General features: G+C 41.6%; 4 protein-coding genes across 7 annotated transcripts; 3 read left to right on the top strand and 1 right to left on the bottom strand.

The window, feature by feature from the left end:
• Positions 1-250: 250 nt before the first annotated feature.
• Positions 251-8,112, top strand: adgre5a (adhesion G protein-coupled receptor E5a). Its single transcript, XM_030090499.1, is given in 20 exon segments — positions 251-617; positions 2,131-2,202; positions 2,338-2,505; positions 2,591-2,743; positions 2,863-3,009; positions 3,317-3,439; positions 3,551-3,594; positions 3,698-3,802; positions 4,014-4,167; positions 4,300-4,422; positions 4,542-4,729; positions 4,833-4,854; positions 4,857-4,993; positions 5,095-5,289; positions 5,524-5,741; positions 5,824-5,890; positions 5,996-6,087; positions 6,550-6,718; positions 6,808-6,897; positions 7,081-8,112. Coding segments are annotated over 20 exon segments (2,340 nt in total). The 5' UTR covers positions 251-586; the 3' UTR covers positions 7,123-8,112.
• A 783-nt stretch (positions 8,113-8,895) lies between these two features.
• Positions 8,896-12,476, top strand: ptger1c (prostaglandin E receptor 1c (subtype EP1)). 2 transcript variants are annotated; one of them, XM_030090518.1, is made up of 4 exons: positions 8,896-8,955; positions 9,058-9,085; positions 11,144-12,065; positions 12,218-12,476. In XM_030090518.1, exons 3-4 carry the CDS (start codon positions 11,145-11,147, stop codon positions 12,440-12,442), a joined length of 1,146 nt encoding a protein of 381 aa, XP_029946378.1. In that variant the 5' UTR covers positions 8,896-8,955; positions 9,058-9,085; position 11,144; the 3' UTR covers positions 12,443-12,476. The 2 variants fall into 2 exon arrangements, with proteins under 2 accessions (XP_029946378.1, XP_029946377.1); XM_030090517.1 differs by having other exon boundaries at positions 8,949-9,085.
• Positions 12,477-12,516: 40 nt separating this feature from the next.
• On the top strand, positions 12,517-17,363 carry slc27a1a (solute carrier family 27 member 1a). Of its 3 annotated transcripts, none has more exons than XM_030090503.1 (13): positions 12,517-12,996; positions 13,512-13,679; positions 13,770-14,164; positions 14,354-14,521; positions 14,827-14,896; positions 15,009-15,100; positions 15,176-15,285; positions 15,389-15,598; positions 15,680-15,806; positions 15,907-16,044; positions 16,179-16,343; positions 16,782-16,928; positions 17,023-17,363. In XM_030090503.1, exons 2-13 carry the CDS (start codon positions 13,513-13,515, stop codon positions 17,178-17,180), a joined length of 1,947 nt encoding a protein of 648 aa, XP_029946363.1. In that variant the 5' UTR covers positions 12,517-12,996; position 13,512; the 3' UTR covers positions 17,181-17,363. The 3 variants fall into 3 exon arrangements, with proteins under 3 accessions (XP_029946363.1, XP_029946362.1, XP_029946361.1); XM_030090502.1 differs by having other exon boundaries at positions 12,517-13,256; XM_030090501.1 differs by having other exon boundaries at positions 12,517-13,679.
• A 491-nt stretch (positions 17,364-17,854) lies between these two features.
• LOC115387682 (zinc-binding protein A33) lies at positions 17,855-21,775 on the bottom strand. Its single transcript, XM_075410416.1, is given in 7 exon segments — positions 17,855-18,738; positions 18,819-18,937; positions 19,992-20,014; positions 20,104-20,334; positions 20,419-20,514; positions 21,375-21,748; positions 21,751-21,775. Coding segments are annotated over 7 exon segments (1,407 nt in total). The 3' UTR covers positions 17,855-18,199.
• Positions 21,776-24,284: the final 2,509 nt, after the last annotated feature.

Raw genomic sequence — 24,284 nt, 5'->3', positions numbered from 1 at the left:
TATAGCAGTCAGCAGGACTCTAACAATGGTCGTGTAAACTCGTCTCAACTCAACGGGACAGAAAGACACTGTTTCATAACACGACGCTGTAAAGGATATTAAATCGAGCAAGCTGGTATAGCTTATTACCCCACCCAAACATAGGCAGAAGTTGCTGGAGAGAGAGAGAGAGACAGAGAGAGAGCGAGAGAGAGAGAGAGAGAGAGAGTCCTCCCCCACCAACTAGTCATCTCAGGGTGTCACCTCAGCGCTGAGCGCAGATGAAGATTCAAAGTTAAGAAGACGAGAAAGGAAAGCAGAGAAGGGTCACTGTATGCATTGAGAGATGATTTATATATCTAGGACTTGCTGAAATCAGCATATTTAGTTGGTAGCAACTTTTTCCCTACCCACTAACTTGAGTTGGTGAATTCAGGGTTTTTTTTTTTCTATTTTTATTCCTTAAGTCAGAGAAACAAAAGTAAGAAAACTTTTGGAGAAGTCTAGTGGAAAAACAAGATTCTCAAGAGAGATTCAGATCAGGTTTTTGTTTGAGCTGTTTGAACTTTCCACATCCAGATCTGGACGCTGTGTGTTTTTTGCCACCATGATGGGCAGGTGGACCCTCCTGATCCTCGGTGAGTCACATCTGTCCTCCATTTGCACACGAGCTGGAGTGGAAAAACCATCTGTTTGCAGAAAGCTCCTAAAATATTCTCTACCCTGTGAAAGGAAATCAAGTGGTTTCGCGGTAACTTGCAGATTTTTGTGTTTCGAGGTTATATTCGAGACAGAACAATTTTTTTTTATTTTTAAATGAAACATTATTTTCTGGTTCAAATGTTTCTCTGATAAATCTGTAAATGGTCGGTTGATTCACAAAGTTCTCCTCAAAAATGCAGCGTAGTTCATTTCATTATGTTTTATTCATATTCTAATATAAGTAAGAATATTGTTCCTCTTAATGGTCTGAACTGGTTCAGGTTTAAGAGACAGTAAAGAGAGAGAAGAACGACATAAAGAAAACAAAAAGTCTCACTGGTAAAATCATAAAAGGAGAAAAACTGTCACTACCTGGATTTGAGCTGCACGGCAGATTGTGAGAAAAAGCTCCAATGAACTACAGGAACGGAAGAAAAAGAAACTCAACAGTACAGCTTTTTCTTCAGGGAACTTGCTATCAGAGTCCTGCTGCACAGAGGGCCTCTGTTCTTTGGGTTTTAGAGAGATATTTCTAAACTATTACCTCATCCCACAGCACCCACACTGCTTTAGCCCTGATATTAACCACAGCTACACACAACTTCCTTCAGAGAAACATCTGTACACGTTGCTAAGATACTGAACCAAAACACTTTGGTAACATTGGTAGTGATCTGAGAGGAAAGTGACTTTTGGTTGTTGTTTGTTTCACTGAGAGATCCTTTTTTTTTTTTTTTTTTTTAAAGTTGCTTTCGCCTAATGAAACACGACTTGTGCCAGTCATGAGACAGTTAAGCAAGACAACACAGAAATGCTGTAAATCCCTGTTACAGGCAAATACTTCCAACCACATTAATATTTAAAATGAAAAGGACATGAAATTGCCACCTGACCACATTAACTTGACAAATTCATTGCAATGAATTGAACAATAATTTTTAATATGACAGTAATAACGAAACAATGAAAGGGCCTTCCTTCCTGTTTTTACATCCATTCTTCCATTACAGCAGTATAACACACAGCTGGTGTCATTCAGGAAAACCCAAGAGAACTGACTCTGCACTCTTGCAGCTTGTGCACATGCTGCTGTTTTTTTTTTTTTTTTTTTTTTTTGCCGTGCCCGCTCATGTTTCCTCACACATAGGAAGCACAGCTCTCCAGCTGAATATTTTGAGTTATGGTGCAGATGCGTGTTGGAACAATCTGAGGAAATGAACCGAGAAAACGAGGGCTCCAACCTTTTCTGTCGAGCTTTTTGGAACTCAGAACATCTGTTTTACGTAGTTTGTCGAAAGATGCTCTCAAAAGAAGACCAACAGTGGGCTGTATTTCATATTGGTTTAATCTAATCAAAAAAAAAAATAAAATAAATAAAGTGTTGACCTCTACGAAAGTTTCAGAGCTTTTTCAATATCACCTGAATATCACCTTCTTTTTGCCCTACAGCTCTCTGTCTAACCTTCGTCACGCCAAAAAAATGCCCTGTTGGATACATGTCACAGAATGGACAATGCGTCGGTATGAACAATATTTTTGTTACTAATAAGATGTGCAAAACAGTCATGTTGCTGTATTCTGTATACATATATCAACTCAACAAATGCATATTTTGTCAAGCTAGTCATTTTCCTAGTTGTTGTTTCCTCATTTTAGACTTTGACGAATGCGACATGGATGATGAAGAATATTTTCATCCTCCGTGTGAAGAGCACGCAGTCTGTGTTAATACAGTCGGAAGCTTTGTCTGTCCGTGCGCTGAAGGTTTCAGACAATCTGGACAGACTCCCAATCTTTCTGCTGGATCCTCTGCTGTGTGTCAAGGTGCGTTATCACTGAGGTGGGCTGTGACTGCTTTATGCAGACAGATAGGCACAATAATTTCTTTCCTCCCTTCTTCTGTTTCAAGATATCAACGAGTGTACGGAAAGACCAGACATTTGTGGACCTCATGCCAGATGTTTCAACACGGTTCCAGGCTATTCCTGCTTTTGCGATGAAGGATTCATTTCTTCCACTGGAGTGGAAGTGTTCCGTCGTGGTGACGGTGTCACATGTAGAGGTAATAATCTGTTGACATGCAAAACGACTGTTATCTCTTTTGCGCTGTAAGATATCCACTAAGTCTCAGTGTACTTTCTGTGCTGTTTTTTTTTCAATCCCTTCTTCCTCCTGGTCTAGATATTAACGAACGTCAGGAGGAGAACGTGTGTGGTCCGAACGCGACATGTGTCAACACACAAGGCAGTTATTACTGCATCTGCAATCCTGGCTTCCAGCTGAAATCGGGAAAACTCAGCTTCTCTGGAGGTCTGGAGCGATGTGAAGGTGGGGGACTCAGCCTCATGTTGTTCAGCCTCACTGCAACGTGCACGAGGTTCCTCTAAATCTAAAAGGAACTGAATACAACCGTACATTGGTGTGTCTATTTTTTTCATGTTTCGTGTTAAGTGACAAAAAATGTTAAAAATCAACATTTTAAAAATAAGCTCATTGCTTTTTTTGAAGCAGTTTATTGAGTCTATATAATAATCTACAACATATGACATCATGGAGTTTGGACTCGTTTGTATGTGACAATGACAGTAGACAATGACTAAACGGTTTTCCTGTACTTAATGCTTTTCTGTTCCAGATATATGTGTGATTGACAGGACGGTGTGTGGAACTGGAACGTGCCACCAGGGACCCAGTGGTCATTACTGCGCTTGCCATTCAGGATTTACCAACTACGGCAATGGAAAGTCTCGCTGCACCAGTAAGATTACAACACCAACAGCACTCAACTTTAGTCAGCATTTGCTGTAAACACAAAACAAAGAGAACGATTTATTAGTGTGAAAAATTAATCAATTTTCTGTTTTTTCAGAATTAGACTGTGATGTTTTCAAAGATGTCAGCGGTATGAATCAGGTAACTCTACATTATAAATCCTTCTTTATTTTTTCAATCTGCAGCATGCATCTAAATGTCCACTGTCTCACATGACTGTTTTATTCTATATTGTCTCACCCAGAACTCTCATACTGTACAAACTCTCATGAAGAAGCTGAAAGAAAGTTGCATGAACCTCACAGAGAGCGAGAATCCTGTGGCGCTAGATGGACTAGACCTACTAAATGTAAGATATGAGGTTCACTCATAGCATACAAGTTTGGACTCCTTCACTCTTAAAAGAAACAATAAGATGTCAAAAATGTCTATGCATGAGCTTGATGACTGTTTATGCTGACCCTGAGTGTTTTGTTGCCTGAATGTCTGCCTCCGTCCGGCTGTTTCTTGTTTCTGCCAGAATGAACTCACGTCTTTCCATCTCCCCTCCTATCCTGCAGAGACTGCTGTCTATGATCGACCACGTCCTGTCCGGTGGAGTCTTCAGGGACAACAGAGAAATATCAATGCTTCTGGATTTGTGTGAGAACGCTCTGAGAATGGTATCACCCTTCATAATGCCCCCAAGGATGAGTAAATCATCTGTTCACACAGGTCAAATTCTAAATTCATTCCTTTTTCTTTTCTTTAAAGTGGATATTTTTTGCTGTTATTTTTGTGATTTTATCCACACTAATATCAGACAAGCCACTCATAATGTTAAAAGATCTTCCTCTCTTTGCTTAGAGCTGGACCTGATGGTCCATAAGGGGTCCGTCTTGCCGTCCAACACTGACAGGTTCTCAACTTCGCACACTCGGCTGGACATCCACTTAGAGACGGCAGCGGGAGATCCTTCTTATTACCCAGGCAATGATCATGTCTATGAATTATGAATTGATAACCACTTTTATTAGAACATCTAATGTCGAGTACTATTGTAATGTATCCCAAACTCCGCCTGTGTTATCCTGATACTCTTGTTATAGGCTTTACAACAGTTGCCTTGCTGAGCTACTCCAACCTGGAAGAATCTGCAGGATTCTTTGGAGAACTGAAACCACAAAACGGCAGTGGCTTCAAGATAAACTCTAAAGTGGTGACCGTCGCCGTCAGCAACAGAAACACAAGCCACCTGAAGGAGCCAGTCAATATAACTTTAAACCATCTAAAACAGGTGAAGCTGCTGTTTCAGCTCGTGCCACTGTTGTAGATATTTACTGGCAGATTCTAAAAAGTGGGGGTTGTCAGTCTCTGTTCTTTTATTTTTTTTTTTACAGACAAATCAAACCCACACCTGTGTGTTTGGGACTCCTCACTGGACAGGGGCACGTGGTCCCCTCGGGGCTGCAGGGCGGTGGAGTCCACCCCTAAATATACCGTGTGCTCCTGTACCCATCTGAGCAGCTTTGCTGTGCTTATGGCCCTCTATGAGTTAGAGGTCTGAAGTCTATTTCATTTTCAATCGTTTCAATAATGCCGCTCATATTTTAGGTAACTTCTACATGTCGGAGTGTAATCATTCTTTCCGTCTCCATACAGGACAAGTTTGACCTGGATCTGATCACTTGGATTGGTCTGTCCCTGTCCCTGGCTTGCCTGTTGGTCTGCATCCTGACATTCTCAATGATTCGATCCATTCAGAGTCCGAGAACTACCATCCACCTGCACCTGTGCATCAGCCTCTTCATCGCCAACTTTATATTTCTTACAAGCATCTCTCGAACAGAGAACCGGGTAAATAACAAAACAGTTTTAACAGTTTTCTGCTGGTGTGAGAGCAGTAAAAGCTCCTGGCTGTTCAAAAAACAGCAGACACGGTGTCTCCGCATGACAGCGAAATGATTTTCCACAACTGATAAATAATAGCTCAGCAAGAGGCTTCTCTCTATTCCTTTCCCTCCATTTTTTTAATCGTTTTCTCATCTTCTTCACAGCTGCCTTTCTAATCCTCATCTCCCTCTACACTAGGTTGGCTGTGCAGTAGTGGCAGGATTGCTGCATTACTTCTTCCTGGCATCGTTCTGCTGGATGTGTCTTGAGGGCGTACAGCTTTTTAGGATGGTTATCCTGGTTTTCAACACAAGTTTCAAAACCATCTACATGATGGCAGGTGGCTACGGAGTCCCAGCTGTAATTGTTGCTGTCTCTGCATCGGTTAATCACGCGGAATATGGCACTCCCAAACAGTACGTTCTCTCTCCCTCTCTATTTCCACACATCTCTGGTTATGTTTACGTTGCTCAAAAAACTTTTCAACATGCATTTCAGTTGCTGGCTAAGCATCGACCACGGACACATTTGGAGTTTCTATGGCCCAGCCTGTGCCATTATCACTGTAGGTACAACAGGAAGTGATAAGTAAATTAAAAAAAGAAAAAAAAAATTCTCCTTGGAAGTAACTTCACTACTTTTGAAACCTCCTTTGTCTTTTTTTTTCTAGATCAACATTTTCTTCTTTCTCATCACTGTGTGGAAGTTGGCCCAGAAGTTTGCAAGTTTAAACCCAGACATGGATAGCCTGCAGAAGATAAAGTGAGTTACAACTAACCTACAAAGGTTTAATTGTTCTAATTGGGTACAGGTCTCCATCCCATCACTGTGGAAACATGGCGAGAAAACTCACACTGTTTTCTAAACTACCAATATCATCGCACACACGCGCATACCAAGTGGAAAATTTAAGTTAAATGCCGACTACCTGGATTTAATTTGAAAAATGTGATAATATCAGCCTGCAAGCAAACAGTCACACATATCTTCACTTATTTGCTTCTTTGAAAAAAAAAGTGTTTAAAATACTGGTCTCATTACCTTTTTTCCGGGGGTCTTCTGAAAATATTCAATGAAGAATCCATGTTGGGGGAAACCAATGTATAGATATTGTAGTCCAGTATTGCAAATGGAAGAGAAAACAGAAAAGTTGATCAAATGTGACAGATAAAGTTCAGCACTTCTGGTGAATGTAATTGCGTGTATCTCTGCTGCCCCCTGCAGGACATTCACCATCACTGCAGTGGCTCAGCTCTGCGTGCTGGGCACCATGTGGATCTTTGGCTGTTTTATGTTTGAGGAGAAAAACGTAGCCGTTCTTTATCTGTTCACCGTCTTCGGCAGCCTTCAGGGGGTTTTGCTCTTCGTCATGCACTGTCTGTTCTCCAAACAGGTAAGTTTTTTTTTTTTTTAGATGTAGTTCTCAAAAATAAATAAGGATCTGCACTCACCTCTAATGTCCAACTTGCATTGTGGTTTTAGGTGAGGGAGGAGTATGGAAACATCCTGTCTAGATGTTGTGCACCCCGGAAGAAGACCTACTCAGAGTTCAGCCAACTCAGCAAAGCAAATGTAAGCATTTTTTTATTTTATAAAATACATCTACATTGTATTGGCGAATAAAGGTTATTAAAGAAAATAAATATTTTCTTCTTATAAAATCGACTTAAAGTACATATGAGTGTATTCATGTGGTTATCATAGTTTAATGTTTATTAATATTTGAATTGTCTTCTCCCTTTTCTTCATATTCAGGCTTCCAAGAGCTCCCAGGACACAGGAGAGTCTCACATTTGAGGAGCTGTGCTGTGACTTTGAAGAAAAATCAGATTTGCTGAGATCTAGTATGTCATACAGTCGACAGCCGCCCTCCCATCTGTAAAAGCACTTTGCTTTACTGCAAATTTTCAAGTTCTGAATGGGTTATTAATGCAACTCTATGATGGATAAAGAGACACAAAAGATGGATTCATAAAGGAATTGATAGATTTGAAGACATTGAATGAATGTTGTCATGCAAATAAAGTAGTCAGATCCAAAATAGGAAAACATAGTTGACAGCATTAAAGAGCTGTAATGCCATTTTTACCAAGTAAATATATTATTTAACGGCATTTTCTGAACAGTTAACATGACTCAGCTCTTGTAGTATTCGACAGTGTGGTATGTCGCATATTTTTAATTAATTATTCCCTCAACAAGCTATACTTCCTAGTTTAGGACCAAAACGTCCATGACATGCAGCATGATACTGATTGTTGTCTTATTCAGGTACTTTATGAGAGATTTTCCTAAGTATGACGTCTTCTCATTGTTAAGATTTCATCAGGACCCACTGGAACAGATGTTCGTGCATATTGTATATTGCTGGTCAATTTGTTGTGTTGATATGTTCATTCCTGCTGTGTGTTTTATAAGTTAATATTTTAAATGGGTTTGTCTGTTTACAGATCTCAGACGACAAATGTTCAGAGGCTTTAGACTTTGGTTGTTAATGTTCTCAATTATATCTGTAATGCCACACACTGGTTACACATCGGCCAACACTTTGAAAGTTGCCAGGTGAAAAAAAAAAAAAGTTTTTTGACTGTATTTTATGATTTTTATGTTTGTGTCTTCTTGGGGTGTATTTTTTTTTTATATATATATATATATGTTTTCTTGAGAGCTTAAAGCTATTAAAATATTTTTATATACCTCACATTTAAGGCTTCTTTGTAATGTTGAGGTCACTGCTGCCATATTGCTTAAATTATTGAATATTAAAATAAAGAATAACAAGCCGAAGACCAAAGATGACTTTTTTTTATTTCATGTAAAAATGTCTAAAATTATACCAAAATAGACCAACATTGTTCCACTAAAGCACAAACAAGAAATAATAAACCAAACCAAACCAACAATATTTTTCCCCTCGCTGAAACTTTCAAGTCACACTAAGAGAGAAAAAGGAAATGACACTCTGTCCCCTTCCTTCCTGTTTATAAGAGATCAGAAACACGATGGTCTCCAAAACAGCTATGAAGTCTCAAAATTGGTCCTTGAATTTCAACAAGCAAACAGCCTTTGAAAAAGCCTGAAAACAGGGATTGATGTGCATAAAATTGCTGCCTGAACTTTACAGATCCTATCCTCAAACATTTGCAGCCATCGAACGACTAAATTATTCTAAAATATCAGTCAGGCTGGGTTCATGACACTGAAGAGAGTCTTATTTCATTCCCATCATGCTCCCCCTATACTCTTCTTCTCTTATGTCACATTTTATAATATTGATCATTTATCAGTGCATCACAAAAATTGCTGTTGTTTGGATGAAACTAAACCTATCATTGAGAGCCTGACCACAGTAACTGTTATAGGAATATGGCCGTTTCACCATTTAGCCATCAGCAGATCAATACTGCAAAAGCAAACTGATAGCTAGGATCCACTCAGCACTAAAGGATCGTCAAGGAGGGTGAATAAATGGAGGACGTGCTGAGAGAAGCCAATGGAAAATGCAGGTCCAGTATGGAGAGAGTACAGATAAAATAACTGCCAGGTCTCTTGAGAGTGAGGAAGCCGGACCAGGCAGGCAGAGAAACTGTCAGGGAGGCAAGAAAAAAAAATGAAGGGAGGTAAACAGGAGTAAGTGGTTGTGGGTAACAGAAACAACAGACTGTGGCAAATCAGGCAGCCTTGCTGAAAAGACACACATTTGCTTTATTTATTGTGCGTTTTCCCAAACAGGCGTCTGTTCATCTGGAGTCTTCTGAAGGTAAGATTTATAAGCATTTCACTGCAATTTCCTGCTTCAGTGATACAGTCTGCATATTTACTAACTGATAAGATAATAGCTCAAGTGAAGCTAAAATACAAAGATGCAAATGATACAAAGAGGAAGTGTGTGATTGACTGAGGATGTGAATCAGTCGAAAAGCTTGGGCTCCTTATTGATTTGTCAATAGTTCAGTCTGATAATCCCACTGCCATTATGAGGAAGAGATGTAAGGAATGGATGTCCTGATAGCTGAAGATGGATAACGCAGAGTACAGCGCAGAGCTTTAAGCGGGGCATCAAGATATTCCCCGAGTTGTTTTGCTCTCTTTAAAGACCACAGCATTCAGTGAAAGCAATAAACAAAATATGTTTTTGAGATATGGACACCAGCATCTGTTGAATTTCCACTATAAACTAAATTCTTATCGGAAAACTTCTTTTCTCACAAATGACATCCTGCCAGTGCTGAATAAAATCCTTGACTTCTTTTGAGTCATGCATTTCCTCTATGATACCTCACACTGCAAGGTACTTATTGATCTATTAATGTCATTAAATGGAAGTTATAAAGCAAAATGCAAAGAAGATATTGGAATAAAAACATTCTGACTTATTTCTGTCTAAAACATTATAGTCTTTTTTTAAACGTGTAGAATCTCAGCAATTTAAACACTCATATTATTTACACAGCCTGATGATATCTTTGATCCCACTGGCTTTCCTTACAATTGCATCAAAAATAGAGAACTAATCGAATCAGCCTCTTAACTTCCTTGCTACATAAATTCATGTCAGGCGATATTTGCTTCTATTGAAAGGCTCCGCTCAGATGGGGTTTTTTTTCCCCAGATCTAATAACTAATGCTTGTGCACATTGCTACCGTGCAGTGTCCCTGTGGGTTGTGTGCGTTGAGGTTAATAGCACAGCGGGTGAAATTATTGTAATCTATTTTCACTTGCAAGAAAAACATTTGTTGTTTTGTGAGTCAGGTTGGGGAGAAAACGATGGTGCACACTGGCACACCCAGCCTTTTAAATTTTCATGAACACATATCAAGTGGCACTCTGGGGACATTATTGAGCGTTTTTTGTTGTTGTAAAACCATAACTAAATTTAATCTTCCAATTCTGGTTCTAATTTAAAACAAATGAAAGGCATCCAGTGTTATGGCATACTGTATTAAAATACTAGAAATATCTAAGAAATATATCTAAATAAGAGCCGTGATGTATTAATCTGGCAAACCATTTCAATAACCATCTTAATCTAGACCATGTGAAGCATTTCTAGGCATCGTTGTCTCACCTGTAAAAAGTCATATAAACATTCAATTGGGAAACAGTTCAGCTGAAACAAAAAAATCTATTCGAAACTTAAAGTTAATTGTAGCCTATAGAGTTGTTGAGACAAAACAAGCTGCTTCCAGACATTATTAGCAATACATGGGTCTTTGGATAGAGAAATATTTCAAATTGTGGAAAATAAATAAGGTGACTGAGAATAAAAATAGCATTTTGGGGACATTTTGGGGATGCTCTGTTGATCTTAGAGCGGGAGGACAAAATTACAAGATAGGCACAGTGTGCTGACATCCTGTCATGCGGGCTTCTTTCTAAGAACTGTATTTTCATGATTTAATCATGTAGTCACATTCAGGAGGAAGCGTGCAGTCATGCATTCTCAGCCAGCGTTTCTGATCGCATGCAGTTGCAAAACAGGCAGATACAGAAAACACTTAGGGAAAATGCTCTAACAAGGCTTCATCCAATCCTCTTCATTATCGCCCGGGCAGTAGTGGGTTGTCTAATTAGAGTCTAAATCCGCAGTGTCACTGACAGACCACTTGTTGTAATCAGCCTTTGAGGTGCCCAGTGAAGCATGTATTATAGCATTCATTAGTAAATGATTTTGTCAAGACTTCTCCACAGTCCTTTACTCTGTAATTCTCTTGAAAATCCTTTCAGATGGCAGAATGGGCTGACACAAAAACTTCAGCTAAAAATGATGACTCCATGGGTATGAACTGTTTAAAAGTTGTATTTTTTTTTCTCTAGAATGAAGATGATGACAATGTCACTAGTCGTGACTTCATTTCCCACCTTCTCCACGCCACCCATCCTCCACCAGAATCTGAAGATCAACTCCTCTCAGCAGAGTGCCTGGCTTCATAATAATAGCACCTTTCCACCTATTCAGCCTGCAGGTTTAGTAATATCCTGCTTCACCATGATATTTGGGACCGTCTCCAACCTCACAGGTCTTTATATATTGGCTAAGTCTCATGCCAGATTTCGACGTCAAGCCAAAGCGCCGTTTCTGCTTCTGACGGTGGCTTTGCTCTTGGCTGACCTTGGAGGTCATGTGATTCCCGGTGCATTTGCATTGTACCTGCACATTATTAGGAGATATGAAATGCAGGATGTGAAGCCCAACAAGGAATTCTGCCACATTTTTGGAGCATGCATGGTGTTTTTTGGCCTGTGTCCCTTGTTGTTGGGTTGTGCTATGGCAGTGGAGCGCTGTATTGCCATCACCAAGCCCTTTTTCCACGCATCCATGGTTACAGTGGCTCATATGAGACAAGTTGTGTTTTTTCTATCCTCTCTTGCACTTGTATTAGCAATCCTACCTTTCTTTGAGGTGGGAACTTATGCTATCCAGTTTCCAGGCACATGGTGCTTTTTGCCTGTCCACGATCCGCAGTCTGCAGCCAACACAATCCTGGCTCTGGTGTTCTCAAGTCTGGGCCTCGCTGCACTTGTCCTGTCTCTCATGTGCAACATCCTGAGTGGTCTGGCTTTGCTGCACCCCAGGATTAGGTCCCATAATGATAACGCAAAAGCTACTGCTGCTCAGTGTCCTCGGCGTGCCTCATCTGCCTCTTCTTCCTCTGTGTTATGTTCACTGGACGTGGAAATGATGATGCAGCTGGCAGCGATCACTGTGGTTTCTTGTGTCTGCTGGAGCCCCTTTCTTGTGAGTGTTTCTGTTTTAGCCACAATATTTTGTTTCCAAACCTATTTTGTGTGAGCCAATGTATTTTAGGCACACTTGATTATCATATTAAGTTGCAAGAAGATAAAGTGTCATTGCATACCCTGTGTGATAGTGTTTCTCTTACGTTACAGATCCATATTTTTTTGATGCAGATCAGCCAAAGCCTCAAAGCATCGGCTCAAATGGAAGATGGATTTATTCTTCTGGCGCTGCGCATGGCCTCCTGGAATCAGATCTTGGACCCTTGGGTTTACATCTTACTCAGGAGAACAGTGCTTTCTCGAGTTTGCTGCAGACTGTCTGCTCAGAGAGTCACAGTGACAAGAAATAGCTCCAGTGCAGACACAAACAGATAGACCTTCAGTTTGCAGTGACACATTTTCTTTTGTATTTTCTCCCTAAATGTTAAAGTAGTTGTGCGTGTGTTCCTTTTTTTCACAAATTTCACAAATTAAAACTTTTTAAGACTTTACTGCGGTTTATATTCAGTTGTTTTGAAAGCCTGAGATGCGTGAGTCTCTGAATAGTATAGTCAATCAGACTCTGAACTACATTTCACAACATTTACTTTACAGTCTGTGCCGGCTCTGTTTTCAACACCAGGCACCTGCAAATCTGGTGGCTGGCAAAGTGGGCAGGTTTTGTTTTATCCAATAGCAATCGAGAACGGTTTGACAGACCCCCGGTTTAACCAATAGGAGAGCCGGCTCACCCCGGGGTGGGCGGTGCTTCCTTCTCAGTGACTGTATTCAATATGGAGTACAGAACATAGACCGATTCAGCCTGCATCGCATTGCTCTCATTCCTGTTTTGTAACCACATATCTTCTTCTTTTTATTTTTATTTTTTGCCTCTCGGACACACTTTATAAACGCTCCCCCGTAGATGCCAGCCTCCTGGACTCGCTAACGTAGGTTTGACATATTTCTTAAATATTTAAGTTTTGTGGGTGAATTGATAACTGCAGCAGCCACGCAGGACGGGGCAGTGAAAACTGCGGCAACACTTCAAAACTACTACTTTACACACAAAACGCTACATCGTATCTCTGTAGCCGGACGGGAGAAAAGTTAGATTTTTAATTGATTGAAAGCGGTCGACTCGGTGTCAAGTTGTGCCAAGCGGTGGGGTTATCGGGTGAAAGGTTGCCTCGCTTCACTGACTTGATAGGTAAGTTGTAAATGACAATGACCGGTGGAACTGGTTTTGTTTACTATCTCTGATGATTGCCCTGCTCTTTTGATCACCGTTTGAGGTTCCCGTGTAGTTGTTCCCCACTACTTTTACGAAGTTGTCCATGTGTACTTGGGTGTACCAGGCTGTGCTGCAGGACTTCAGCCTTCTGAGGGGGAAGCCATGCAGGCTTAAAGCCTGAGCCCACTCTTTTGTAAAAAGCCCATCTGTGTGTTTCTACTCCGTGACAAGAATGCACAATGCGGCGAGTGTCTCAGCCTCTCTGGGGTCCATGGGACTGTTGCGCCTCGTCGGGGTGACCTGGTCCTGGAGTCTGGTTGCAGGCCTTGGAGTGTATTTGGGCACAAAAAGCTGGAAGTACTTCTACATCGCAGCACGCACTGCCAAGAGAGACCTCAAGTAAGCTGGATGTGTGTGAATATTTTCTTGTGATGCTCAGGGCTCAGGATTTGTGCACTGCTCATGTCTGCTCTCATTTCGCCCCACCAGTGGCCTGTATGTGCTGTTGAGAGTAAAGCTGGCTTTGTGGCGTTACGTGCGCTCCGCCAGCAACATACCTTCCATATTCGCCCAAACCGTCAAACGCCACCCAAATAAACCTGCGCTGATCTACGAAGCCACAGGGGAAACGTGGACCTTCACCCAGCTGGACCAGATCTCGAATGCCGTGGCGCACTGGGCACGAGGTCAAGGATGGGTCTCTGGAGACGTGGTGGCCCTCTTCATGGAGAGCAGGCCGTTACAGGTGGCTCTGTGGCTCGGCTTGGCCAAGGTCGGGGTGGAAGCTGCACTCATCAACTTCAGCCTCCGCTGTGATCCTCTCCTGCACTGTATCGGTGTGTCGGGGTCACGGGCCATAGTGTTTGGAGCTGAGCTTGCTGATGGTAAGAACACAGAAGGAACAGCTTCAGTCGCACTTTTAAAATAACTGTTGGAAACCGTTTACTGTTGCAGCAACCTTTACACAATACTAGATGTGCAACTTATTCTTTAGACATCGGGAGAGTTTTGTCTGACTTCTGGCTTTGCTGACCTCTCATCTCATTCTCCCTCCTCCTCCTCCTGAATATCAGCCATGTTGGAGGTCAGTTCCAGCCTCAGCCAGTCCATGGTACGGTTCTCCACAGGGGACCTCAGTGTTGAACATCTGGCAAGTCTCGCTGCTCAACCTCTGGACCCCATTCTAGCTGCTGCACCGAGACATGAACCTTCACCTTGTGACCCTCCTAAAGGCATGAATGGTGAGTGCGTTGCATCTTCTTTCACTTGCAACTCATTTCCTTTAATAAAAACCAACTGTGTCTCTATCTTAATCTGTAAGTGGCTAATAAAAAGGGAAGTTTGAGATGCTGTACTGAACTGACTGACTGTATTATTCAGAAATAAATATGATATAGCTCGACAGTAAAGTTCCAGTTTTGTTAATCATTATTTTATTTTATTTTTTTGTACTGAAAGAAAGATTTCATGAATTGCTTTAAAGATATATGTGCATCGTAAAATAGCTTTTTGCTATTCTAACGATCTATTGCCTTCTCTTTTTCAGACCGCCTGTTTTATATCTACACCTCTGGGACCACAGGACTGCCCAAGGCTGCCATTGTGGTGCACAGTCGGTTTGTGTTCTTCATCACTCACAAATAACGTCGTCCATTTGAGTTCTTGCAATTACCGTACTCTAAAGTAGATGATAAATAATTGAGCGTTTCATCTCTCTTCGTTCAACAGCTACTACAGAATTGCCGCTTTTGGGTATTTCGCCTTCCGCATGCGCTCTGATGACATTGTGTATGACTGCTTGCCTCTGTATCATTCAGCCGGTATGTGATCTACCCCCAAAGCTTTTGACAAATAACTTCCTGTCTTTGCTCGCTTACAAATTTTCTGCTTCTCAGGCAATATTATTGGCGTGGGCCAGTGTCTGATCCATGGGCTCACTGTGGTGGTGAAGAAGAAATTCTCTGCCAGCCGCTTCTGGGAAGATTGCATAAAGTACAACTGCACTGTAAGAGCTTTCGCCCGGGAAAACCTTTCAGCGTGCTTGTTTTGATCAGATGAAAGACTTATCAAACCAACTTTTGAAAGACAAACATATCTTTCTTTTCAAGGTGGTGCAGTACATTGGGGAGATTTGTCGCTACCTCCTGTCGCAGCCGGTCCGACCATCTGAGAAAGGCCACAAAGTTCGCCTGGCTGTGGGGAACGGGCTGCGCCCCAGCGTGTGGGAGGCCTTCACGGAGCGTTTTGGGGTGGCGCAGATCGGCGAGTTCTACGGAGCGACGGAGTGCAACTGCAGCATCGCCAACATGGACGGCAAGGTCGGCAGCGACTGTGTTTTCTTCTGCCTTCACTTGAAGAATCTGAATTAGATCAGAGTCTAGCTAGTTCTGTCCTGCCAGGTGGGAGCCTGCGGGTTCAACAGTCGCATTCTGCCCAATGTGTATCCCATCCGTCTGGTGAGGGTAGATGAGGACACCATGGAGCTGGTGCGGGACAGCCGGGGCCTGTGTGTGCCCTGCCAGCCTGGTAACCAGTATATCTGCTGCACTGATTAACTTTCTCTGGTGTGTCTAACCACCGTTATATGATTTGAAATTCTAAAAGTTTGACTCTTCTGTGTTTTCAGGAGAGCCGGGGCTTCTTGTCGGCCGCATCAACCAGCAGGACCCGTTACGACGATTTGATGGCTATGCTAACCAGGATGCCACAAGGAAGAAAATAGCTCAGAATGTCTTCAAGAAAAACGATACTGCATATATATCAGGTTATGTTTTGACATGTTTGTTTTTAACTTTCTGAATCCCTGTCCGCAATTAATGAACTCCCCTTTTTTAATATAGATCAAAACGTCTTAAAAAACATCATTAAACATCTTACTTTTCGTTTCCTCCTCCTCAGGTGACGTGCTGGTGATGGATGATTTGGGCTATATGTACTTCCGGGACCGCAGCGGGGACACCTTCCGCTGGCGAGGAGAAAACGTTTCCACCACTGAAGTGGAAGGCATCCTCAGCAATCTCCTAGCGCAGACCGACGTGGCCGTGTACGGTGTGGCAGTGCCAGGTGATTGTTTCCTATTTTGCTTTTATTTTGAACAAAAAAAGGATTCACCTTAAAGGAGCAGCACAGCATGAAACTGGAGCCATTTGTTTTTAGTTGTCAGTAGGTCCAGATTTCAGATAAATCTTGTATACTTGTTCCTCATTTCGACACCAATAGCTTTAACTATTGTTTGAAATATTCCTCCAGCTGCTTCTTTGAGTGAATCAATACACTGTCTTTAGTTGAATAGTTATGTTGCAAGCCTAAATGAGCCGGTGTATTTCAGCACACTACAAAATAGTTTATGAAATAACATTTCGACAGCTGTATTGTCTCAATCTGCTCATTTATTCTTAATAAATATATTACATCTTTTGTCCGATAGAGCCCATCACTTTTTTTTCTGCATGTTGTAGTGGATGTACTCATGACTAAACATTTCTTCATATTTCATCCCAGGTGTGGAAGGAAAAGCTGGCATGGCAGCCATCGCGGATCCTGCCGGAAGTTTTGACTGCAGCAGTTTCTTGCAGAATATACAGCGAGTTCTGCCGTCGTACGCTCGGCCGGTCTTCCTGCGGATCTCCCCACATGTAGACACCACCGGTAAACTGTGGCATCATCACTCTTCATCGATTTTAAATGTGGGTGATATTAACCAATTAAAATCTGTTTTATGCATCTCAACATCTCTGCATAGGTACATTCAAAATCCAGAAAACCAGACTCCAGAGGGAAGGATTCGACCCGCGGCTCACAACCGACCAGATCTTCCTTTTGAATCCAAGAGCTGCGTGTTACGAGGCCGTGGATGAAGCGCTGTACAATGCTATCGTGGAGGGAAGAATGCCTCTATGACACGGAGGCCGCCGCGGCGTGATCCGGGTGCCTCCGTTTGACAGGTGCTGCTGAAGGCGAGAGTACTGCGTGAACAGTGTTGGTTGGATTTTAATCATTCAGGGAACAAGTTGGGGGAAAAAAAAAAAAAAAAAAACCTACTCACATAGAGAGGACTGTTACAGATGAAGTTTTTAACACTGTGTAAGTAACACACCAGTACATGATGTGAGGGCATTGATTACCTTTAATAGCTCTTTTTAAAATTTTAAACCAACACCTCATGAAGCCTTTGAGCATCACCGCACAATGAGTGAATATCTTACTCGGCCAAGTTACATGTTACATTAACAGTTAGGACTGACAGGGTAGTGTCAAGTCATCCTTGTTACTGGGTAGGAACCGGTTTATAAACTATGCTGCGAGAATATTTTTTTGTAGGTTTAAACAAAACACTCAAGTTACTACTGTTTGTTCAAAAGCAGCTAAAGAGACCACATTTCAGCATGCAGTATAAGTGGCTACTAGTTCAAACACTAACTCTAGAATAGTCCCAAGTCTAAATTCAACGAATGACTAATCTCACTTGTCAGGTTTGAAGCTCAGAAAAACACTCAACACGGGTTTGCAAAAAAACATAAACGTGACCACTGTATGTGCCTTTTATGAAGCTCCGGAGCAGTTTAATGTGTTTGAAAGCTTCGTTCAACGAACAATTCACATCTGGAAATTAAAGCAGTGATTCTGTGTCATGCAAAGCTGAATTCCACAGTGACTGTCATTCTGTGTAACACATCTTGTGTGTATTAATATATGTATAGATGTAAAGATTGTGAAGATATTTACAATCCCGGATCTCACAGGTTACATTTCCTTTGTTGTAACTCAAATTAAATATTGTAAATGTGTTTCCTGTCGTCGATTTTAAAACTAATCTATTCGCCTTGTGCAAAACAAAAAAAGAACCTTTCATAGCTCAGGTATCTTTCATTCTTCTCTTTGAATTTTTATACAAACGATGGCAACGTGGTATCTCAAGTTTAACTGTCCGTTGACACAATTATCTTGGCAGGCAGAACTTTCAGTGGATGCTCTTTGCAAGCCGTGCAGAAATACGGGACGACTGAAGGAACCATAATTTCAGTGAAACCGTAGAGAGGTTTTCTCTCTCTAGGATCGTAAAAAGTCACCTTGCCTCGATCCATGTCTAAGACTATTCTTATAATTTCTGGTTTCCTGCTCATGTCGAGCGGCTCCCACGGCGCCGTGCAGGCTTTATGTTCTCCATTGCGAAACCTTATGGTCCAGAACCCCCCCGCTGGCGTCAGCACGTGCTTCCCTTTCCTGTTGATGGCCTGGCTGGCGACTCCCACCACCCAGTAGGTGTTGTCGTTCACCTCCACGTCCCAGCTGTGGCGTCCCGAGGAGTAGCCCTCCGCCGCCAGCATCTCGGCGCTGATGTCAAATCGCTCCAGGTTGTCTGGCAGCTTGAAGATTTGAGTCGAGTTTTGCACCGTTGTTAAATCCTCCGAGATGATGAAGCAGCTTGCTGCTGTGTTGGGGTCAAGAATCACTGGATCTTTGAAAGAAAAGCAAGACAGGTTGAGCTTAAGAGGAAAACAATAAGTGAAACATTTGCAAATTGTTAGAGAAACTCACTGTATTTAATGGCGCTTTTCATTTTCTCCCACACTTTGTACCTCAGAGAGCCCAGGTGGTTGGCCACATTGATCAGAGCATCAGAAATCATTTCAGGATCAATTGATTTTCTCCAGGTCCTGAAAAATAGTTTCAGCCATTGATCTTTGAAAGCAGTGCCTGTAGAATATCCTGAACTGAAAACTGCAAGGTGTGTGTGTGTGTGCTCTCTGTGTGTGATTTCACCATTTCACCTACTATCTAAATATGCTGCTCTGGGAATTGGTGACTTGACATTGATTCCGTGTGTGTGTGTGTGTGCCTGCGTGTGCACGTTTTTCTATACTTGTGGGGACCAAATGTCCCCACAAGGATAGGAAAACCTGGCACAATGTGCCTTGTGGGGACCTTTTTCCGGTCCTAATGAGGGGAAACTGTTTTCTTGACCATGTTGTTGTTACTGAAAAAAAGTAAAAGTGCAAAAACATTTCCTTAGGGTTAGGCATTGTTGTGGTTTGGGTTAGGGTTAGGATAAAGGTCAGGGGTAGAGGCTAGTAAATGCATTATGTCAATGAGTGTCCTCACAAGGATAGAAATACAAACCTGTGTGTGTGTGTGTGTGTGTGTGTGTGTGTGTGTGTGTGTGTGTGTGTGTGTGTGTGTGTGTGTGTGTGTGTGTGTGTGTTCTTGTATTTCTATCCTTGTCGGGGCCAAATGTCCCCACAAGGATAGCAAAACGTGGAACGACGTGCCTTGTGGGGAACTTTTTCCGGTCCTAAGTAGGAGAAACAGTGTTTTCTTGACCATGTTGTTGTTACTGAAAAAAGTAAAAGTGCAAAAACATTTCTTTAGGGTTAGGCTTTGTTGTGGTGTGGGTTAGGGTTAGGGTAAGGGTCAGGGTTAGGGGATAGACATGAATGGGAGTCAATGGACGGTCCCCACAAGGATAGAAATACAAGACTGTGTGTGTGTGTGTGTGTGTGTGTGTGTGTGTGTGTGTGTGTGTGTGTGTGTGTGTGTGTGTGTGTGAGTTCCTCTGCTAGCCATGTGATGATCTGGTGACCTCTCCATGTAGTTCTCTCTTCTGTGTTCTGTGTTAGCTAATAGAGGCCTGCTGCTTCCCCCCGCGAATTATGATGAACAAGTCTAAAAAGTCACGTCTGAATGGAAACTATATATAATGTTAACACTTACCTTCTTATAGTCTCTTTGTAATTCTAAAACACAAAATCAAAGAAACATTTTTCATTATTTGACTTTCATTCAGAAATACAAAATGCTTGTTTATTCAAATATATGTTTATACCTTAAGAAATGGGATGTCTGGAATACTCATTTCCTGCTCCACCACTCTTATGGTGTTCGAAAGAGAAGTCATTTCATTGCTCATTTCCTCGATGTTTTGGGAAATCTTCAGATTCTTCTGATCCTCCTCAGCCTTTAATGCAGAAAGTCTGGCAGCCTCCTGCATTTTCAGGAAGTGGTGAAGGGCTTCAAACTCCTCTTTGATCTGTCTCTCGGTGTGTTCAGCTTGGTTCTGTGAATAGAAGCCATTCATGGGTGATCATTTTCACCGTATCCCGTCTCTTTCAGTACTTTTGTCACCGGCAGGTCAACGTACCTTGACATGTTCAGCCATTTCCTCACAGACCATTTTGGCTTTCTTGTACACCTGCAACTTCTCTTTTAAAGGCACGAGTGCACTCTTCAGTTCCTCCTAAAAAAGACAGTGAAAGGACGTTGGCTCGTAAAAACAAGGTCAGGCTGGCAGGTGGCCAAGCCCTCCGCTACAATGCAAAGCTTTCAGCTGCTGCATACTGTTCCATTCAAGCATTCCACGTAAATGCAATGCTGTACAATACAGTGGCGGCAAATATATACATATATAAGCGCATAATCAAGATCTTTCAGCTTCCAGACAGGGGAATTATTTTGCAACCACAAGATTGATTTCACATCAGTACTCATGATTTTTCTCGGGAGAAAGCAGAGAGGTGTAGAAGGAGAATGAATGTGGCGTCACAGAAATCTGCTGGGAGTCAAGTTTCAGTCCTTTCGGGACCCCAATAGCAACAGCAAACCAAATATATAACTCTATTATTAGAATGTTAATGAACTCTGCCAAAAAAACCTTCCCATATATTGTGTCAGCATATTAGACTTCAAGTTTTTCAAAAGTAGAAAAAAACAACAACAAAAATCTAAGTTATTGGAACACAAATAATACTATGTCCAGGTCCAAGGTCACATTACAGAGTGAAAATCAACAGGAACTGAGACATATAAGTAAACGTGCAGTTAAATTCGGGTGAATTAGGTTAAATTTTAGTCTGCCATCACTACTATTGACCTGTTGCTTCATACAGTTAAACATTCATGTTATGACCATTCAAACACAATTCACTGTATCTATGGACATTTCATATGTTTTCACTGTAGCTGCAAACTTCAGATGAAAGGTCATTTATTTTTGGTAACGCAATAATTCTCATACAACATTCTTTTTAGCAGTGAAAATGTGCTCCCAGTACAAACCCCTGGTCTGACCAGTCCTGTGACCCTCCTGAACATGCCTACCTTACAATCATGTGCTCCTTCCCCAATGGGATAGAGCTTGTGCCCACTGTGTGCAGCAGCTTTCCTGCACACGCCACATATTGGCTCTAAGTCTTCCAGACAGAAGAGCGAGAGCTTTTCCCCGTGTTCTTGACAAGCCTCTGGATCATTTTTGCTCCTGTTGTCCTTGAAGGATTCACAGGTCTTCTCCAGCACCGCGCTGACCACTATTTGATCCATGGAGGAACGGCGCCAGCACAGAGGACAGCAATGTGAGTCCCTGCTGCGGTGTGAGTCCCAGCTGTCTTTCAGACAGGCTTTACAGAATGTGTCTCTGCAATTCAGCGCGGCGGGCTGACGGAGTGTATGTCCACAGATTGGACAGGAAAGGTCATGTCACAATGAGCCCATGTGGTGGCCATTCTTCTTCACAGGGCTTTGATAATAAGGCAGGAGCTGAAGCCCCGCCCACATCCCTGGAACTCTACCTCATCTTGACCTCAGGAATAAGTGTTAAGACCTCGGGTCCCAAAGGCACGTCCCACTTCGTTTTGTGTTGTGTTGAGCATGCACATTCTCAAATAAACACTAGTCCTCTGAATTAAGATAATTTCATAATTACACTCATTATATAGTCTCTGTGCAGATCAGATCACACAAGATCAAGGAAGGCTTAAGTCAGCTGGTGATGACGGGATGTTTGCACTCCAGAAAGCTATTTAATTACAGCCATGTTATGAGCATTCTTGGTTGTCTGAGTAGTCTGCAAACGTAAACACTGACTGTCATTAGAGGACCCGAAACATGTCTGAAATAAGACTCTGGGTGAGGGTATAAATAAACCACCAGAAAGATGTTCAACTGCAAATTTAGTTTGTGAATCAACTAAAAAAAGAATTTAAAAAAACCCCTGTTACATTCAATATATTTGGTATAAAACAAATCAAATCAACAGTGGCTACATACTAGCACTGCCATCTTGAAGGTTAATGTGATAAGTTCAAAAGTATTTAACAGCAAGATGATATTGTTTACACTGTAATTTAGTATTTTGTTGTTCATTAGAACGACCGCCGAACCAAAATAGATCGGGAGAAGTCATAAGAAACATGAGCCGGCCGCCAGGAAACATTTGGGTCTGTGGTGCACCATATGATTCAGTGACTGTGTCTTACCAGGTATGTTACTTAAAATATTAGTGTGTGTGTGACTTCCATGACACTATTTTTATAATTGGAAAGGATCTAACAAATTATTATTGTCTGTCTCTGTCTGTGTGTACAGAGGTGTCAGATTTTCCCCTAACTGAAATTTGTATTGTGCTTTAAAAACTCTCAAACTCTTGAAAATGAGCTAAGAAACCATCTTTAAAGTGATATTATGAGGAAAAAAAATATTTTCTCTGCAGCCCATATACCACCTTTGCAGATGTTACAAATTAACAGAAAAATATAAGTACTTTCACACAGGAAGCATCATGTGTGAAGAGACCTTGTCGTTCACTCACCCCAAGCAACCCCTGTCCTAATAAGCGTTTGTTCTGTTGAGATGCCAAAATGAAGTTTTGTGTGTCTGTGTCAGTGCTGGGGCAGTTCAGTTCACACCCATTGCTAGTAATAGCCACCAGTTGAGAGATCACACCCCTCCCCCCTAACACAACTAAATGCAACTACTTCAGCGCAGAGAGTGAAAGCTTCCACTGGACTATCAGCAGATATTCCTCTTAATGTGCACTTGTTTTGTAATGGAAGAGTTGCTTTTTTTTAACTGTAATCAAGAAGTTTTTCTTAAAAACAAATTTTAATGCTTCTATATTGTACATGATCTTTTCAAATTGGACATAAACATGATAAATCTGAAAGCCTTAGGTGATTTTTAAAAATAGGTTGAAAAGTACAAGAAATACACTGCTTTCCTCAGTGTGTTTATGTGACATGCAAACACAATTCTGTGTGAGTGCTTTGCAGTTTATAGATCGAGACCGTGAAGGAAGAGGAAATGTGGCTCCTGTAAATGTTTTCGGTTTCTAAACATTTTCTAGCAGAGATAATATATAACAGAATATCTTTACTGGCATTGCAACAAGTACGAGAAAAGTTTAGAGTTTTGCCAGAAAAAAATATGCATGATCAAATTCAAAGCAAATAAATTTGAAAAAAAAAAAGACAATTAATTCCTATCACAGTAAAGCAGCTTACCTTATGATCCTTGAAAGCCTCTTTTATTGGATAGATGATGTGATTCATGTGATGGTCTGATCGGTGACACACAGCACACACTGGCTCCAGGTCAGCCACACAGAGCAGGTACAGCCTCTCGCCATGTGCTTCACATGATCTACGAGGAAGCCTGGCGGAATCTTCGGAGCAGAAGGGACATTCTCTAATGCCCTGCTGAATCCAGAATTGCTCCAAACAGCGATTGCAAAAACTCCGATTGCAACCGATGCAGCAGAGAACCATTGGAGACAGGAAGGTTTCTTCACACACTGCACAGCAGGACTCGTCCGTACCCAGACATGAAATTTCACTATCCATGTCTGAAATTCAGTGCAGCACTGATGAGGCTCAAGCAAGCAGCCAGACCTATATTCCCTGTGTATGTACAGTATGTACTGTATCTAGAGCCTACATATAGTCTTGGAGCAGGGACGAGAGTCAGCTCCTCCAGTTTCATGATCAGTGCATCCAGTAAAAGCAAGGTTTTCATTTCTATTTCCAAACAGACTAATAAAACTGGAGTGAACACTTCCTCCTGGTAGATGAGTGACATGATGAGCCACATTTAGAAGAAGATGTTATCTTTTATTATGCTTCCATCGTTTGCATCTTAAACTAAAAGAGCATTCGGTTTTGGCTTTGTGAAGTTTCATTTCATCGACATGTCAAGCTTTCGAGGACAGTAATAAAGTTCAGAAAAATGTTTTAATTT

This window comes from Salarias fasciatus, chromosome 4 (genome assembly GCF_902148845.1).
Source record: "Salarias fasciatus chromosome 4, fSalaFa1.1, whole genome shotgun sequence".
NCBI classification, from domain to species: domain Eukaryota; kingdom Metazoa; phylum Chordata; class Actinopteri; order Blenniiformes; family Blenniidae; genus Salarias; species Salarias fasciatus.
Note: the sequence above shows the minus strand (reverse complement) of the source record. Positions and strands in the feature narration are given on the sequence as shown.